Source organism: Capra hircus, chromosome 22 (assembly GCF_001704415.2).
Source record: "Capra hircus breed San Clemente chromosome 22, ASM170441v1, whole genome shotgun sequence".
Lineage (NCBI taxonomy): Eukaryota > Metazoa > Chordata > Mammalia > Artiodactyla > Bovidae > Capra > Capra hircus.
Genome location: NC_030829.1, coordinates 21,752,232 through 21,772,649, shown reverse-complemented (window position 1 = coordinate 21,772,649; position 20,418 = coordinate 21,752,232). Strand labels below are relative to the sequence as shown.

Below are 20,418 nucleotides of genomic sequence, written 5' to 3'. Positions count from 1 at the left end.
AAAATATTTGGAATAACAGCTGGACACTCCACAAAATATGGTTAAAGACATAAATTTACAGACACAAGAATCCCAACAAACCCCAAACAGGATAATCTCTAAGAAAACAATGTCCAAAAGCATTATAATCAAACTGCTAAAGATAAAAGATTTTTTAAATACCTTGAAAGAAGTCAGTAAAACAAATGCCACAATACATATGAGAGATTAGTGGTTCAAATGTCTATTATTAGAACCGCATGAACAGAAAAGAGTGAGACAATATTTTAAAGTCATGAAAGCAAAGAAGTGTCAACCCAGGACTTTGTATCCAGTGAAAACATCCTTCAAGAATAAAGGCAAAATAAACACATTGCAGATGAACAAAAAGTAAGAGAATTCATCACCGTAAGACTTGCTCTAAAAGAAATGCTAAAGGAAGTTTTTTCAGCTGAAGGGAAATACGGAACTTTCGGAATAAAGGAAGAACAACAAAATAGTTTGGGTAAATAGAATAGATTATTTTCTCCTTTAAATTATAAAAAAATATGTATGAGTGTTACAAGCAAAATTCTGGGGTTTCTTTCCCATTTATGAAGATGTACTTACTATATATAACTATAATATAGGGAGTCAGGTAAAGCAACCTACGTGGTAATAAGGCTTCTATAGTAGGTCTTAAATGTTAACTCTGTAGTAAACTGTGAGGAGTTAGGTGTGTATATTCTAATTCTTAGAGCAACTTTAATTTCATACTTAAAAAATTAAGCTTTAATTTTATACTTCAGTTCAGTTCAGTCGCTCAGTCGTGTCCAACTCTTTGTGACCCCATGAATCGCAGCACGCCAGGCCTCCCTGTCCATCACCAACTCCCGGAGTTCACTCAGATTCACATCCATCAAGTCAGTGATGCCATCCAGCCATAAAGATACTTAAATTATCTTTCAGTAATGAAGCAAAATATATTTGAAGACTAAAAATATAACACCAAAGATATAGCCAAAAGCTAACAGAAATTAAAATGAAATACACATACTAATGTATACAGCATAAAATATATACATATATTTTAAAATAACTACATTAAGTATATATAGTATAAATATACACACATACATACATTTACTCAAAAGTGAAGTTAAGAGACATGGAAGACTGAGTGACAAAGTCTAACCAGCATCTAACTGGAGTCCCAGAGGAAAGAATGGAAAAAAAGGCAATATTCAAAAAGATCATGGTTAAGAATAATCCAGATATGATTTAAAAACACTTGTCCTCAGATTCAGGAAACTCAATGAAACTGAAGTAGAAAAATTGAAAGAAACCAATGGAGAAGGCATTGGCAACCCACTCCAGCACTCTTGCCTGGCAAATCCCATGGATGGAGGAGCCTAGTAGGTTGCAGTCCGTGGGGTCACTAAGAGTCGAACACAACTGAGCAACTTCCCTTTCACTTTTCACTTTCATGCATTGGAGAAGGAAGTGGCAACCCACTCCAGTGTTCCTGCCTGGAGAATCCCAGAGATGGGTGGGCCTAGTGGGCTGCCATCTATGGGGTCGCACAGAATCGGACACGACTGAAGCAACTTAGCAGCAGCAGAAGCAGCAACACCTAGACATATCACAGTGAAACTGTAGAATAGCAAAGACAGGAGATTGTTTTAAAAGTGGGCCAAACTCAATGACCTCTGAAGAACAGCCATAGAATTTCCTGATGGCTGATGTTTTAACAGCAATGACAAAAATGAAAAGACAGTGAATTAAACCCTACAGTGTACTGGGAGGAAATAACCGCCAACTGGAAATTTTTACTTAGTTCAATTACTTTCAGTGTAAGTGTGAGTTGCTCAGTCGTGCCCGACTCTTTGTGACCTCATGGACTGCAGCCACCAGGCTCCTCTGTCCATGAGATTTTCCAGGCAAGGATACTGGAGTGGGTTGCCATTTCCATCTTTCAGTAATGAAGCAAAATATATTTGAACACAATTAATTTAAAAAATATTTACCAAAAGATCTCCTTTCAGCAGAAGAGACTTTTTTTTTAATTTGAAAAAAGAAGAAAAAGGAAAAGCAGTCTTTGTAATTCTGAATCCTTAATGAAACTGGCTTTCAGTTGAAAAGACAGTCTCAAAATAGCTTCTCATCCTCCTTTTTCAAGGACACTTACTCAGCAATTTGTTTCCTGAAACTGTTAACAATTTTGAAAGTATTAAACCACAAACAAATAGATGATCATTATTTCTCAGGTTCCCACCAAGAGGAATTGTTTTTTCCCATCTCACTGCTATTCCTCTATATTAATGACCCAAGTATAAAAATGAAACATACTCTTTAGAAAGTATATATTTTAAATACCATCCTTTTAAGGTATTTTAAGTTATCTAGAGTAAAAAAACAAAAACAACAACAAAAGCTAGCCTTAATCCCTTCTAGGATTTGATATCTATAGTTTTTAAGACACTGTTTTAAATGAAACATCCAAGTAATAACCACAAGTAGGTAAATTTCTACACACACATATACTCTGTTTCTCACCGTTAAATTTACCATTTATCTCTACAAGAAGATCCTGAGAGCTAGATGGATGCTTTGCCTCTAAACATTACACATTAAAAAACAAACAAACCCAAGAGGACAGCGGCATCAGCACAGATCCTGAATCTCTCCAAGTCGATGCACAGAACCAGGCACAGCAATTAGATAACCACTAGGTAAAACACCAAAATCCTAAGCACAACATGCACAGCCAATCTATGTGACAAGGTACCTTTACCAAACCAGAATACAAACAGTCAAAGGAAGACTGCCAACAGCCACACAACCTGCACGGTTGTTACAGCTGGACAGGAGAAAACAGAAGAAAGCAACAAGTCATCAGAGCTGTGACGAGGAAAATCCCAAAGCAGCCAGTGTCAGTGGAAAGCAGAGAATTATGAAAACGGGAATGGATTCTGCCCACTGTGGTGTAAGTGCGTGTTAGGGACCCATGGTGAGACAGTACAAAGGCCACTGAACAGTCTTGCCCAGAGAATTCTTGACACTGATCTGCTAGGGTTCCCTTCCAGAACAGAGTCCCTCACCAAGGAGAAAGCTGAGAGAATAAAACCAAACTCTAGGAAACAAGGGACAAGAGAGAAAAGGAAGAGAAGGAGTGGAAGGGAAGAGATGCAGGAAATTCTGAGGAAACAGGAGGTCATATTTTTGAGGCCCATGTGAGCATAACTGAAGATAAGAGTTCTTCAAGCGACAGAAGCTACCCTGGACCACGCCTCCTTCTAAAGGGTACGTGATGCTCAAAACGCCATGTCAAAATGAGGTCAAGGGCATTAAGAAAATGACTCATGAGAGAATAAAATAAAACAGCATCAGCAAACTCAGATGAGTAGATAAAAATCAAGAAATAACTAAATCAAAAGAAAAGGCCACTTCAGAAATGAACACAAGAATACCTAAGAGACAAAGAAGATGTAAAGGAAGAAAAAAATTAATTAAAAAAAAAAGATAGAAACGATTCAAAAGAAGTGATAAACTCTGAAAATGAATCTTACAAACAGATATATTGAGAGTTCCTAAAGAAGAAAACAAAGAATGTTTAAGAATGTTTAAATCCATAGGTTCATGACATTAAAAAAAAATCTGTGATTATACAAATCTACATTTGTGATAAAATGAGATAGAACTAAATACACACATACCAATGAGAACATATAAAACTAGTAAAACCAGATGAAGGTAAGTGGGTTGTGTCAATTGTCAACTTCCTGCTTGTGAAACTGTTCTATGGTTATGTAAGATGCTAGCACTGGAGGAATCCAGGGGAAGGGTGTATGGGATATCTGTATTTCTTACAACCGCATGTAAATCTACAATATTCTTTAAATGTTTAATTAAAAGAAAAGAAATCGAATCGGTTATTTCTAGAGAGTACTAGGGGATCACTTCTTTATTTTAAAACCTAGTAAAGAATCAAGCATTTACTCTATCTTGTATGAACAGTATCAATGGTTAAGAAAATAGCAGATGAGGGAACCACCTCTTTATAAAGTCTCAATTAATTTAAAAAAAAGATTATATTCTCAACATCTTTCAGTGAACTAACCCCAATGAACTCATGGATCTAGACACTAACATTAACAGCATTAACAGCAGGTAACATTATAAAAAGAGAGAGAGGAAGATATTATGGGCCTTGTGGTGTAAGAACGTGTCACTATCTGAGGTCTTGCAATGGGGTCCAAACGTGAGCCTGGTTAGGTCTATGGATCCAGACACCACTGGCAAGGAATGCACAGGACAGAGAGACGAGCTTAGGTGCAACATGAGAGGGCAATCCAGGAAAAAACCCTGGATTCTTTCACAGATAAATTGTTGGGGGGTGGGGTGGGGAGGGAGCAGCAGACAGGGCCAGGGGCTGGGGAGGAGCAGGATAATGGAAGAGAAATCCATAGATTATAACAGTCTTAACTAAGTCAAAAAAAAATCTTAAAAGACACAAATTTGCTTTAAATGGGCAGGACTAAATATTGGCAGTCTTGAGGATACATGCCTGCTGATAATACTCTAAAGAAATGCAGAGAAGTATCTAAAAAGTATCTTAAAGTATCAAGAAGTATCTTAAAAAGCAAGATAGGGACTTCCTTGGTGGTGCAGTGGTCAATACTCCATGCTTCCAATGCAGGGGGCACATGTTCGATCCCTAGTCATGGAACTAAGATCCCACCTGCTGCATGGTGCGGCCAAACAACAACAAAAAAAAAACTATTTAAAAAAAAAGCAAGATAGTGGCTACTTCAGGCACAGAGCAGGTGGTGTTCAGGATGTGGCACATGGTTGGGGTTGCTAGGGCAGGTGCCGAAATTCTAATTTCCTGACTTAAGACAAGGTTACAGTGATGTTCGTTTTAGAGTGACATAATAAAATGACACGCTTGATCTGTGTGATCCATATTGGATTTTTCTTTTACAATGAAAAGGCTTTTTCTGAAAATGAAAAGTTATAGCCCTAGTGTTTCCTATCATAAGAGAGCATTTATGACATTTAAAATAATTAATGTCATTACATTATTTTAAAGAATTATATGAAACATAAAATAATCACATGATCATAAATATCTAAAACAACTGCATGAAAGTAAATAATCTTATAAAATAATTACATTTAAAATATACATAAGAGTAAACCACATTAATAAATTCCAGCCAGCCAGTGAAACCTGGGGAAGGTTCTGAGGCCTATTTTTTAGGTTAAAAAGGAGATTAACAAGTGCTACTGGGTTTTAGGGGCTTCCCTGGTGGCTCAGCTGGTAAGGAATCTGCCTGCAATGTGGGAGACCTGAGTTTGATTCCTGGGTTGGAAAGATCCCCTGAAGAAGGGAACGAAGAATACACTCCAGAATTCTGGCCTAAATAATTCCATGGACTGTATTGTCCATGGGGTGTAAAAGAGTTGGACACGACTGAGCAACTTTCACTTTCATTGAGTTTTCATAACAAGAAAATACTCAGTTGAGACTTTCTTCTCAATCAGGCCTTACAAGAGCCCTGAGCCTGAGACTACATGATCTTATGTTTGGCCATGTGCCACCTCGATTCATCTGCTTCACGTAGTCACCTAGTGGCCCATCTTCTCTCCTACACTCTTGGAAACACCAGGTTAAAAATAGGTCTAGTGCATGAGGGTATGCCAAGACCTAAGAGGAGACTGAAAAAACAAAAACTTAGCTCCCTCAAATCACTGACAGGTTCATTTCACTCATTCCAGCCCTTTCTAATCATGCTTAAAAGGTTTGCTTTTCCATTAAGAGCATTTAAGTGAGTGCCCAACACTATGGCTGGGTAACAGCTGCTTCTGCTCGTCCTGGTTACCAGCACACACCCTTCACTGTGGATTTAACAGGGCACCGGCAGAGCCTAGTAATGATCAGCCTCTATGCCTAAAGCGCTCAGAGCTTCTCAACTGACAAGACGCCTTGTATCTGAAAGTGCAAAATACAAAACTAAGTGCCCTCCCCCATCGGAACTCCCTATCACAAAACAAGACCTCAGAGCCTGAGCTGTTCACTCATCAACACTAAGCCAATCTGACCTCAAACCCCTTTAAAGAGGGGGGCGGGAGAGGCAGGGTATATCAGATAACATAACAGACTTGCAATGTAAACTTGTGAGGAAAACTGAGATTCAGATGGAACTTGGCCATGTTTTTTAAAACATTGGGACTTCCCTGGTGGTCCCCTGGTTAAGACTCGGCACTCTCAATGCAGGGGGCATGGGTTAGATCCCTGGTTAGGGAACTAAGATCCCAAATACTGCAAGGCAGCAGGACAAAAAAATAAAATAAAACATAGAGTAATATGAAATACACACATAAAGGAAACCTGATTCTCCTATAAAATGGCTTGAGAGCAAGTTTGGTTTTACCTCATCTTTCCCCCTCACTCCCCCAGGTTTTCTACATGAGCCAAGCCAGGATGGTTAGCTCACAAGAGAGAATGGTGACGCCAACACATAAAGATGAGATTCAGGCAGGAGTTGAAAGGGAACCTGTATAAGAAAGGAAGATTAGTGCTGAAGTCCTGTCTTCCAAGTCGGGGTCTTATTCAGTCTCCCTGGGGTCAGTTGACCCCGTTTCCTTTCTCTCTCACCACCTTCTGCTGCTTCTGCAACCTCAGCCCTGTTTTGCGAACCCTCCCCTTTCCAGCTTACCTCCCCTCCCCTCCTTCGCTTGTATATTTTCTGCCATCTCATGAGGCAGATGAGTAAATATATACTCAAATATACACAGACGGTAAAGAATCCGCCTGCAAAGCAGGAGACCTGGGTTCAACCCCTGGCTTGGACAGATCTCCTGGAGGAGGGCATGGCAACCCCCTCGAGTATTCTTGCCTGGAGAATCCCATGGACAGAGGAGCCTGATGGGCTACAGTTCATGGGGTAGCAAAGAGTCAGACACGACTGAGTGACTAACACTTTCACTTCAAATATACACAAACCTACTAAAATGTCTGCAACAGAAACCCTGAGCTCCCCTCACCACACAGGTGCTTCTAGAGGCCTCATCCACTGCTTCCACGACTCCCCTGGGTCCCCTCTAAGAGAGGGTTCACCCCAGATGGCAAGAACCAGGTTCTGGCCTCAATTTCCTGTGATCATCCAGAGCAAAGGGCCCCTTTCATAAATGCTACTCTGATCATGTGAATTCACGAATCCTTTAAAAGGACACTGTCTCTCCATACCAGCACCTGATGAGACCAAGACTTTAAGAATAGAAGTAAATTGGGAAAAAAAAAAAAAAATACACATTTAACCCTCCATTCTAAAAATGACTGTAAGTAAAAGAAACCCAGAAGTGTTTAAAGCCCAGGTAAGCTTCACTTATACTTAGGTACACAAGACAGTAGCTCAAGTCAGATTCAACACTTTAGACACTATCCCAGGTTTGTGTTATTTTCTTCAAGACATGGTGTCCTGGTCCATAGGCCTGTCCTGGGGGAAAATCTATAGCAGGAAAATGGTGAGTTACCTGGGGGGAGGGGAAGGACTTGTAGTTTGGATTTTTCATCCAAGCCATTTCTAATGAGCAGTAAAGAAATACAAGCCTGTTAAAACATTACTTACTGCCTGCTGGATGTCAGACTTCACCTGCTCACTCAACATGCCTTCAAAAACAAAGGAGTCACCAAACTTCTCAGCCTGAAGGAAAGAAAGGAAATAAAAATCCAGAAAAGTTTGCAGTAACACATTTCATAAGTGCCATTTTCTGTGTACACTACTTGAGTGATTCTTCTTGTCCAAATGAACTTAATTTTGTCATATGACCTCCCAAAGGATTCAGAAATGACATTAAAGCATCTGGCTTTCTATTAAAACAGGTTAGTGTCACTTACAGAGCCCATTTTCATTTTAGGCTCATGTAGCTGATAAGGATGCAGACTGGACGAGATTAGCTTTTGAGCCTGTGATTGTTTCTGTTGATGGAAACACATCTCCCCAAGTATTACAAATGACTTTGGAAAATAACAGGATTCTTTACATATCAGATCACATATCAAGCTTTTCCTTTGTTCTACTCCTGGAATCTAGCTAAAAGAAGCAAATGGCACTGTTTGCTGATATTCTGACACATTCTAGCTCCACTAAGGTGTCCACTGTGCTGATAAATCTCAAGTGGCCAACTTGAACACCAGGCGGAAATCTGTATTTTAATCATTTTTATTTAACGTTACTGTCGCAAGTCTGTATCTACTTGGTTTTCCTTGCTGCATGTGGCCCCAGTCAGCAAATGTGCAAAGTAGCCTCTTGGTTTCCATGGTTCTACTCTTTCGGTTTTCATCCTCCTTTTGGATTCTTCCTACTCAACTCCTAAAATACGTGGGCTCTCCTTCTAGCCCCTAAAACACTGCTGCTCCCTGGTGTTCTACCTGCTTCTCTGCTCTTCTTACTCTATTCCAGCGGCTCTTGGGCTCTGTGCAGTTGAGATCAGCTGGCAAACTTGTTGCCACTACACATTACTGCTCCCCAAGCTCAGAGCTTCTGATTCTGGAGGTCTGGGGTGTGGCAAAGGAACCTGCACGTATGAACAGCTAAGCTGGTGACTCTAATATAGGCACTTGAGAGACACGGACCTGCTGCTGGACAAACTCGGCGATCTCATCATTTTAACCATTGCCAGCACTTCAAATGATGCTCAGATCTCTACCTGCATACATATCCTCTCCTCACTAGATGAGCATAACTGCCTACTGCACCCCTCAATTTCAGGCCTTATGAACACCTCAAATTCTTTTTCCTGATTCAAGCTCATCAACTTTTATGCATCCCAGCTCTTCTTCCTGTATTCCCTTGTGGCATCACCATGTCTAAAAACTCAGACCAGTCCCTCAGTCAACAACACTGATCAAAGACCTACCAGATGCCCGCCTTTGGGCTACATGACAGAGATACAAGGTCAGTATTACATAGACATGGATTCTGACCTTAGAGCACTTATACATGGAGCACTTAGAACAAAAGTCAAGTTGAAAAAAGAATGGAAGAAAATAAGTACAACTTTATTTGACACTGTAAAGGGGAGAATATTGAGAAAAGTCTCCTTTTGAGAGAGTGGGCAGAGGAAGCCTCCCTGAGAAGGATAATTAAGATGAGATGACTCGAGAATGAGAAGGAGCCGGCCATGCAAAAGGGGGACAGGCAGGAAATTCTAAGCAGGGGAGAGTGTGGGCTGCGCCCCAAAGATGGCAAAGAGTGTCCAGTTTGCAAAGAACAGAAACGAGAACAGCAGGATCAGAATGTGATGAGCAATGGAAGTGTGATGTAAAATGAAGCTGGAGAAATGGAAAAAGACAAAAACAAAAAAACAACTGTAAAGTGCGATAAAAATTATCCAAAGCGGGGGCTTTAACCCTTTTTGTTCCCTAGGCCCTTTTGGCAGTCGAGTGAAGTGTATAAAACAAAATCAACACAATTACAAAGAAAGCGAGTTATATCAAAATATTTGTAAAACAAATGTGTGCTATAGTAACACATAGAGGTGTGTGTCTATATGTATATGTCTGCCTTTTTTATTTTTTAATATATTAAATAAGATCTAGTGGCAGGTCTCATAATTATCATTTCTAAGGTGGGGATGAATACAAGTAATTTTAAGGTTAAGATCTCTGTGAAAAGAATAATGTGGCACAAAGTGTCTGTGATTTCTGCTGAGGACAAAGTCACAGGCATTGCTGCCATTTCTGTACCACACTGTCTACTTCCTAATTAAAGGACATGCTCAATTTCAGTTAGAGGGTAACAGAAATCCAGATGTAGTATCCCATCATCCATGCTCCCAGACGCCCTAAATTCTACTCATTCTGTCTAATCTCGATGGAAAACCCTAGTCCATGGGAAACTTCCTGCCTTAAAAGCCATCTTCTAACTTCAGCAGACTATTGAGGAACTTGATCTGAGAGTACTCTCATGAAACAAAAAGAACAGAAACTTCTCACTAGGAATGGAAACAAAGAGGCAACCATTCTGTATTTTTTCAGAAATGTCAAAGAAATGCGAAACCAAATTTGGAAGTTGTCTTGCTTTCAGCATTCACTCTGAATTTTTTTTTTTTTAATAAAAAAGATGTTCTACCCTGAAACAAAAAACAAGGCAGGGACTCCACAAACTGAAGGCGAGGGAAGAATCTTTTGGTAAGAAAAATGGGAAACCCATATATATATGACAAGGATATTTGAGCCACTCAGAAGCTTCCGCCATCTAGAAAGGCTCCCTCTTCCCAGTACCACTGAATACAAACATCCACTTTCAGAACACTGCTCTGTGATTCAGCAACCACAGCAAACACTGGAATTGCCGAAGGAAACCTTGTGTGTCTTCAGGCACTGGAATAAAACCACAAAAATGAAAAGCTGCACTTCTTCATCTATCACTTATGAATTATGCCATGCTTCCAAAACACACGAACTATAAGTTTTTGAGAGGGAAGAGTGGCCTTACTTTACATGATGTTATCTCAAAAAGCCTGAGCGGACAGTGGCACTCTTTGGCATACTGCAGCACTGATACACCAGAGCATCAAGGTTAAAAGACAGGTGCTGGGGGTCACACTGGCAAGGCCTGAACCACAGCTTCACCACTAACCAGCTACGGGACTCAGCGCAAGATGCTTTGATAATCCCCAGTTTACCACCTGAAAAGTAATCTGTCTCGCTGGGTTTCTATGAAAACAACAACTATAAACAGTGCTGCGATGAACATTGGGGTACACGTGTCTCTTTCAAATCTGGTTTCCTTGGTGTGTATGCCCAGCAGTGTCCATCAGCAGATGAATGGATAAGAAAGCTGTGGTACATATACACAATGGAGTATTACTCAGCCATTAAAAAGAACACACTTGAATCAGTTCTAATGAGGTGGATGAAACTGGAACCTATTATACAGAGTGAAGTAAGCCAGAAAGAAAAACACCAATACAGTATGCTAACGCATATATATGGAATTTAGAAAGATGGTAACAATAACCCTGTATGTGAGACAGCAAAAGAGACACAGATGTATAGAACAGTCTTTTGGACTCTGTGGGAGAGGGCGAGGGTGGGATGATTTAGGAGAATGGCATTGAAATATGTATAATATCATATACAAAACGAGTCGCCAGTCCAGGTTCAATGCATGATACTGGATGCTTGGGGCTGGTGCACTGGGATGACCCAGAGGGATGGTACGGGGAGGGAGGAGGGAGGGGGGTTCAGGATGGGGAACATGTGTATACCTGTGGCGGATACATGTTGATGTATGGCAAAACCAATACAATACTGTGAAGTAATTAGCCTCCAATTAAAATAAATAAATTTATATTAAAAAAAAAGAAAACAACAGTTAGATGAAACATATATAAGTGCTTGGCATAGCACTGGGAACACAGTGAAACGCGGTCAACTGATGAAGTCGTTCCTCCCCATCCCAATCCCGTTACCTCTGTCAGATAGCCAGTTGAGTTCACAAACTTCTCAAATTCAGCATTACTGACTTCATAGGCATCCATGTAAAAGGCATCAATAGCAACTCTCCTCGCAGGTGCTTCCCCATCCTGCTTTATCTGAGGATCATCTGTGCCCATTGTAAACACGCCGGCAGGGATGGGGACCATCTGCAGCGAAAGGGGAAACGCAGGAGCCAGAGTGAACCTGGGTCAAGTGTAAAGTGCCAGCACGCGGTGAGCACCGGACACGGAGTGAACCCCCGCCACAAAAGCCACTGAGAGATGAGTAAGGTGACTCCACACTCCAGCGAACGGCTAGTCACAAAAGGAAGAGAAGAGTCTTTAGGACAGTGATATATCTAGAAAAAACTCTTCATAATACATATCTGCACACACACACAAATAAATAAATGAAAAATAAAAAGGGCTTCCCTGGTGGTCCAGTGGCTAACACTCTGTGCTCCCAATTGAGGGAGGGGCAAGGTTCAATTCCTGGTCAGGGAACTAGATCCCACATACTGCAACTAGGAAGTGGCACAGCCAAATAAATAATTAAAAATTAAAAAAAAAAAATATCTGCACACACCATGGAAGCAGGTTTAGAGCAAGAGTCACCAAGCTCCTAATGACTGGAGGTCAGAGGCAGGGAGAATATTCCACTTCTTTATACATCTGAAGGAAATGGCAACCCACTCCAATACTCTTGCCTGGAAAATCCCGAGGATAGAGGAGCCTGGAAGGCTGCAGTCCATGGGGTTGCAAAGAGTCGGACACGACTGAGCGACTTCACTTCACTTCACTTTATACATCGGCGCATTTTCCTCCTTTACTATGTTCTTATTCCTTTTAAACTATTTTAAACAGCAAATATCAAAATGCCACATATAATTCTTTTAAAACCTACTCAGTCAATCGAGGTTGCCAATGACAATGGAAAAGACCTAAATCACCCAAATGGAAAATCTAAAACATTTACTAAAGGACTATGCCTTGTCCTTTTTTAACACCTTATCTAAACTCCAACTGCAGTTACTTTGTTTCTATCTATAAGACAGCATATTAACAAGCAGAGACATCACTTTGATGACAAAGATCCATATAGTCAAAGCTATGGTTTTTCCAGTAGTTGCGTATGGATATGAGAGCTGGACCGTAAAGAAGGCTGAGCACCAAAGAAATGATGTTTTTGAACTGGGGTGCTGGAGAAGACTCTTGAGAGTCCCTTGGACTGTAAGAAGATCAAACCAGTCCATCCTAAAGGATATCAGTCCTGAATATTCATTGGAAGAACTGACGCTGAAGCTGAAGCTCTAATATTTTGGCCACCTGATGTAAAGAGTTGATTCACTGGAAAAGAACCTGATGCTGGGAAAGATTGGAGGCAGGAGGAGAAGGGGGAAACAGAGGATGAGATGGCTGGATGGCATCACTGACTCAACGGACATGAGTTTGAGCAAGATCTGGGAGTTGGTGATGGACAGAGAAGCCTGGCATGCTGCAGTCCATGGGGTCGCAAAGAGTCAGACATGACAGTGACTGAACAACAACTGTTTTATATAAATTCTAAACACCAAGAGGGCAGCAATTGAGGCTACCTTCTTCACATGTTGTCCTAGCACTAAACATAAGATCTGAGGATCACACCTAAAATTTTCAGTTAATAAACACAGGTCCAAGGTCAGCATCATTGGGGAAATGCAGACGAAATCTACAATGAGATTCCACTTCACACCCACCAGCACAGCTGTAATCAGAAACACAGATAAGAACAAGTGTCGACAAGGATGGAGGAAAATTGCAAACATTTACGTTGCTGGTAGAAATGTAAAGTAACACTGCTGCTTTAGAAAACAATGTCAGTTCTTCAAAAAGCTACATAAAGAGTTAACACATGATCATGCAGTTCCACTTCTAGGATTATACCCAAGATAAATGAATCCATATGTCCATGAAAAAACCTGTACAGTAATGTTCATAGCAGCATTATTCATAGTACCCCAAAAGTGGAAACAACCCAAATATTCATTTGTCCACTGATGAACAAATAACATGTCACACATCCACAAAATAGAAATCAGCCATGAAAAGAAACAAAGTACCACACAGGTGAACCTTGAGAACATGATGCTAAATGAAAGAATCCACTCACAAAAGGCTGTATATTGTATGATTCCATTTATACAAAATGCCCAGAGCTGAAGCCAAAGAGACAGGAAGTAGATCAGTGATTGCCAGAGCCTGCAGGGAGGTGGGCAGAGGGAATAAGTGCTAATGAGGATGGGGTTTCTTTTCAGAGTGATGAAATGTCCTAGAATTAGTGATGATGCTCGTTGAAATCTTGTGTCTATACTAAAACAAACACTGAATTGTAAACTTTCAAAGGGCGAATTTTATGACATGTCATTTGTATCTCAATTTCTAAACAGCAACACAATCATACCATCTATCAGAAATATACTCTGCAGACACAGTGTCTTACATGCTAATCATTTGAGTGAAAAAGCAATTCACTCACTTCTCAGCAGATTAGGACTTATCAGATCTCCGATCTAGAAAACAAAATTTCGACTTGAGGAAAAGCAAAAAGAAACTAAAGAGTAATAGCTAGTAGGAATAAAAACAGAAAACGTGGCTTAGCAATAAGAGCAAAAAAGTTCAAAAAACGAGTTCAGAAGTAACAGAAAGTGATGATCAGTCATCATGGTTTCCTACTCTCTATTTCCACTCTCTTCACTGGTGGTTGCTTTCAATTTTGTGCATGTATTTCTCAATGAAAATGGAGCTGCTTTCATCATGACATAAGTAATAAATGTTTTAATGTCCAATGTATTATTATTAAGAAGTCATCCCAACCTCGCCCATCTGCTAATCCCAACAGTTTAGCAAGCACCCAGTTTTACTGGGTCTCCTAAATGTATATCCCTCTCATCTTTCCCCTTTTCTGCTTCTCAATAAATGCAGTAGCCTCACAATTGGCTCCTCTGCCTCCAGCTTCATACTTTCACATTTCTCCTAGCTCCTCTCTAAGCCATCAACCCTCCACTCAAATCATTCATACAACAAATATCCAGGCCCCTACTGAACCTTCCAAAATATGTCTTCTATATCCAACACAATTTCCTGAAGCTCTGCTTGGAACAGAAAAAGGTTGGAAACGAAATATTCTTCAGTATTGGAATGATTAACTAAGTTGTGGGCCACCCATAAAATGGAAAATTAAGCAGCCATAAGAAAAGAAAAAGAAGGAAAATTGAGGGAGAAAATAAGACAGTTTTAATATATAGATATGGAGGGATCTCACCAGGATAAAGGGATAAGGAATGAAGAGGACAATGCCAATTCATGGCCAATTCATATTGATGTATGGCAAAAACCATCACAATATTGAAAAGTAATTCTCCTCCAATTAAAATAAACAAATTTTCTTTTTAAAAGAAAGCATGGTATGTTATCATTTATGGAGAAAGGAGGTGAGAGGGAAAATATAGATTCACATCTTCTTTTTGTATTTGCTTACATTTGCAGAATACCGCTCTGGGAAGATATTCAAGAAACTCATGCAATGGTTGTCAGAGGGTAAGGTTATTATGTAAGTGGAAAATTTTTCACCATACACCCGTCTAGACAATTATTTTTTAATTTTAAAACCATGTACTCTCTATTCAAAAACACAGTATAGTGTCAATTTGATTATGCCATTTTCCTACTTAAATTCTTTAGGGTTCTCCTTCACCTTTCAGAGTAAAATAAACTATCGAAGCATCAGAGCCCATCTCTCTCACCCTGGACTCTATCTGTACTTCATCTCTCTGTTAATGACATCCGTGTTCAAGGATCATCTCCAACAGAAAGCCTTTCCGGCCTGCATTTCCCTCTGCTGGCTCGGCATACATCCCTCATTAGGGGTCCTTTGTTAAACACCATTTTATCCCAACACCTGCCCTTGATCCCAGGCTCCTTGGGGACCAGAACCAAAGTTGTCATGTCTCTATCCCCAGCTCCTAGCATGGTGCATAATTCAAGGAAGGAAGGAAGGATGGAAGGATGGACGGGAGGAAGGAAGAGGGGAAGGAAGAAACCTCATTGACTGAACAGATGATTTCACAAATACAATGAAAAATGTATCATTTTAATTATTCCTAATTACAAAAATTCTCGGGGAAGGAGGTGGGAGGGGGGTTCAGGATGAGGAACACGTGTACCCCGTGGTGGATTCATGCTGATGTGTGGCAGAACCAATACAATATTATAAAGTAATTAGCCTCCAATTAAAATAAATAAATTTAAATTTTTAAAAAAATTCTCCTTCTTCTATAACACCATCCCAGACATGGATAGCATGTCTGCATCACAGTGAAACCTGCTGAATAGACTCTGCTCAGAGACTGAACTAGGTTCACACATTATTCTCATCATTTGTCAAGCGTCTGGGACACAAGATCCCTTAGTCCTAAGATGAGAAGTCAGAATGTTAAGCAGCTCTGCAAAGAAGTAGAAAAATAGAAGCCTGCAGATAAAAGCTTAAAATGATTATTAAAATGTTCTAATAGAAGGTTTCATGTCTCATAAAGGACTTGAAGGAAAAAAATAAAAGCTTTCCAGCAGCAGACAAGGAGGTCCTTTTCTAAGAACAGTTGTGTCCTACAAACACAAGGTCCACAGGAAGCTATGGGCCTCATTGTATCGTATGAAGTTTTACTATTATCTCAGTTTCTCATCCCACTCTCCCTCCAGGTGAGTACCACCAATGCCAACACAATCACAACTTCCACTGTGGACTCCTGGCCTGGTTGCTTTTTTTTTCCCCCTCTTTTTCATTGACTGTCAGAGATAACCCACACTGAAGAAGCCAAGTTTCCACTCTGGAGGCGATAGACAAAAACAGACCACAAAACTCTGACTGGATTGTAATTCCCAAATTATACTAATGAAGTGAAATCTCAGTCCTGCAAATGTGAAGTGCTGTTCCATTGAAACCCGGAGCATCAGGTCTCACTGTCGTAAGCCAAATACAAAGAACCACTTTCACCACGTCTTCATAAAGGTCCAGGTTCAAACAGTCCATTCTTCCCTGGCAGTCAGCTCAAACCCTGCTGCCACCAGTTTCTGCTACTACCAAGCCAAAAGCACAGGTGAAGTCAAAGTGACCGTCTTACCATTAGGACTGTATTCGGGCTACACACTCCGCCCAGCTGCAGTGAACATCTATTATTTTTGCTCACCTGGCACCCATTCCTTCCTGTTCTTCTAAGAGCAAATGACATCTCTCTGAAAACCACTTCTTCAGCTGAGAGTATGACGCCGGGTGTGGTGGTAGGGGGAGCTGGATAACTGCTCTACCTCCCATGATTCAGGTCTGATGATTTTCATCACCACATTCTTTTGACCATAGGGATACAATTAGAGACAGACACACGACCTAATCACAGTTAATCTCAGAACTTCTGCTGGTGCTACGAGGGAAAAAAACCTTTCTTCCAGTTTTTTTATCAGTAGAAAGGATGCTGAAGCTGAAACTCCAATACTTTGGCCACCAGATGCGAAGAAATGACTCATTTGAAACGACCCTGATGGTGGGAAAGATTGAAGGCAGGAGGAGAAGGGGACAACAGAGGATGAGACAGTTGGATGGCATCACCAACTCAATGGATATGAGTTTGAGTAAACCCCGGGAGTTGGTGATGGAGAGGGAGGCCTGGCGTGCTGCAGTCCATGGGGTCACAAAGAGTTGGACAGGACTGAGCAACTGAACTAAACTGAACTAAGGGATACTACCCGAACATGAAACTACCCGAACGTGAAGCCTACACAGAAGAAAGAAGAGCTGTCAAGAGAGAGCCAGAAGGAGAGACCTGGAGATGCTGCCTGAGGTTCTGGATCCAGCCGTGTCCAGGGCCACAGCTGTACTTGAACTTCCCAGTTGTGAGAGCCCGTCCCCCAGTTTTTTTATGACTCTTGAGAGTCCCCTGGACAGCAAGGAGATCAAACCAGTCAAGTCTAATGGGAATCAATCCTGAATATTCATTGGAAGGACTGATGCTAAAGATGAAGCTCCCAATATTTTGGTCACCTGAAGCAAAGAGCAGACTCACTGGAAATGACACTGATGCTGGGAAAGACTGAGGGCAGAAGGGAGTAGCAGAGGATGAGATGGTTGGATGGCATCACCGATTCAATGGACATGAGTTTAAGCAAACTCTGGGAGATAGTGAAGGACAGGGAAGCCTGGCATGCTGCAGTTCATGGGGTCACAGAATTGGACACAACTTAGCGACTGAACAACAATAACAAGAAGCTAGCTTTAAGAATCTTTTCTTTCACTTGCCTCTGTGGGTTGTCTTTTTTTCTTTTTTTAACAGAGAAAGTGAGATATATTTAAATATTATAACAGTTACCTCGTATGCTGCTGGCATACTGATATTCACAGCTTATAAAGTAAAAAACCTAAACTTTTAAAGTCAGCTCTGAAATAGATGCATTTTCATCAATCCATTCACTAGGTCTGGTCTTCTGAAATGAGGTAAATCAAATAATTGAGATTATTTGTTAAAGAACAAACTCAACATGTCAGCAGCAAATTTCAGTTAAAGTAACCTGGAAACCAATGTTCCCATAACTGCAGTACAAAGTTTGGGCTTTTGTTTTATACACAAAAGCAAAACTAACTTATATGTAATTCTTTTGCGTACCTAAGCAAAAAGCTAAACGCTCTGGAGGAAGCTGAGTGGACAAGAAAACCAAGCTCCTTGGTTCTGCCCACAAAGTGCTGCCTTAACTATCTATGTAGGACTTATCTACCTCCATCATCCTCTCACTCTACTGCTACTAATTGCAGACGGAATGACAGTGAAGTCCCTTCAAGCCCTGTGAGTTTATGATTATATTCGGCCTCAGTTGTTATGTCTGTAAACTGTGGGATAATATCTCACAGGATCCTTGGGTGGATGAGATACAGCAAAAAGACTATTTGCCAAAGGTTTCTTTTAAAAGGATCTGATACCCTTTATTCCCTTGGCAGTTTCTCAACATTGAAGCCAGTAACAACAAAAAGGTAAGATCATTCCAGAAATTGTTATACCATGCTTAAATATGTAAAGCACTCAGAGGATACAGAGATTAAAGCAGGACTAAAAAATAGCTTCCCATGCAGAATGAGACATCAATTACACAAATAACACTACTTAAAAATATATATATACACATTTCCCTCAAACAACGACAAAATACCTGAGAACACGGAGGATAAAAACACTACTTCTTCCTGGAGGAAAGGGGTCAGAGAGGAGAGGGCATTCAATCACACTTTGACACCTGGGTCAGCATTACCCTAGCAAACCATTCTCAGACAGGAAATCAACTGACTTCACCTATACAAACAGAGATGGCACACACAGTTTTATCATCTCATTATCCTCAATGCCACATCAAACAACTACTGTAAATGACACATGGAAATTAAAATATTTTGATACCTTTTTATAAAATAATCAGCAGTGTAGAACACTGTTAGAAAAGCTTTCTCAAAGAGCACTATATATTTTGTTAACTGGAGGGAACTTACATAAAATTTGAAAGTATCTTTATTGTTTCCCAGACAATTCTTACTGCGTTAACTTTCTAGTGAAACTAAATTCTTTGAGAGTAACGCCCAGGGCTATTTACTTCTTTGTGTACCTCATCTTGCCAAGTGCTCATTAAATTAAAATATATTTAAAAAAAAACACCTCATACCTGAAAGGTGTTACATGAAATAGGGTGAAAATGTCACGCCCAGAAATCTTAAATTACTTACATTTCCTAGAATACACCAATGCATTTGTACAATGGTTTGTTTATACCCATGCTATTCTCCTTCTTGCAAGGTCCTTCAAGCTGCCTCGCCATCCCCAACTGCTGAAAATGTTTCCTCCAAAGCCTAGCTTACTGCATCTTTTTGTTTGAGCACCTCCTGACTTATTTAGTATCACAGTAATACAAGTCTATGCCCCAATCAGTAATGCTGAAGAAGCTGAAGTTGAACGGTTCTAATAAGTCCTACAAGACCTTTTAGAACTAACACCCAAAAAAGATGTCCTCTTCATTATAGGGGACTGGAATGCAAAAGTAGGAAGTCAAGAAACACCTGGAGTAACAGGCAAATTTGGCCTTGGAATGAGGAATGAAGCAGGGCAAAGACTAATAGAGTTTTGCCAAGAAAATGCACTGGTCATAGCAAACACCCTCTTCCAACAACACAAGAGAAGACTCTACACATGGACATCACCAGATGGTCAACACCAAAATCAGATTGATTATATTCTTTGCAGCCAAAGATGGAGAAGCTCTATACAGTCCACAAAAACAAGACCAGGAGCTGACTGTGGCTCAGATCATGAACTCCTTATTGCCAAATTCAGACTTAAATTGAAGAAAGTAGGGAAAACCGCTAGACCATTCAGGTATGACCTAAATCAAATCCCTTATGATTATACAGTGGAAGTGATAAATAGATTTAAGGGCCTAGATCTGATAGATAGAGTGCCTGATGAACTATGGAATGAGGTTCATGACATTGTACAGGAGACAGGGATCAAGACCATCCCCATGGAAAAGAAAGGCAAAAAAGCAAAGTGGCTGTCTGGGGAGGCCTTACAAATAGCTGTGTAAAGAAGAGAAGTGAAAAGCAAAGGAGAAAAGGAAAGATATAAGCATCTGAATGCAGAATTTCAAAGAATAGCAAGAAAAGATAAGAAAGCCTTCTTCAGCGATCAGTGCAAAGAAATAGAGGAAAAGAACAGAATGAGAAAGACTAGAGATCTCTTCAAGAAAATTGGAGATACCAGGGGAACATTTCATGCAAAGATGGGCTCGCTAAAGGACAGAAATGGTATGGACCTAACAGAAGCAGAAGATATTAAGAGGTGGCAAGAATACATGGAAAAACTGTACAAAAAGATCTTCATGACCAAGTTTATCACGATGGTGTGATCA

At 40.3% G+C, this 20,418-nt stretch overlaps 1 protein-coding gene across 2 annotated transcripts in view; it reads right to left on the bottom strand.

The window, feature by feature from the left end:
• SUMF1 (sulfatase modifying factor 1) overlaps window positions 1-20,418 on the bottom strand; it is a 100,970-nt gene that overhangs the window by 76,548 nt on the left and 4,004 nt on the right. For both annotated transcript variants that reach the window (XM_005695707.2, XM_005695710.2), the window contains exons 2-3: window positions 11,443-11,616; window positions 7,593-7,667 (exon numbers count right to left, since the gene is read on the bottom strand). In XM_005695707.2, coding sequence (XP_005695764.1) covers window positions 7,593-7,667; window positions 11,443-11,616 — 249 coding nt within the window. The remainder of the gene's footprint in view (window positions 1-7,592; window positions 7,668-11,442; window positions 11,617-20,418) is intronic.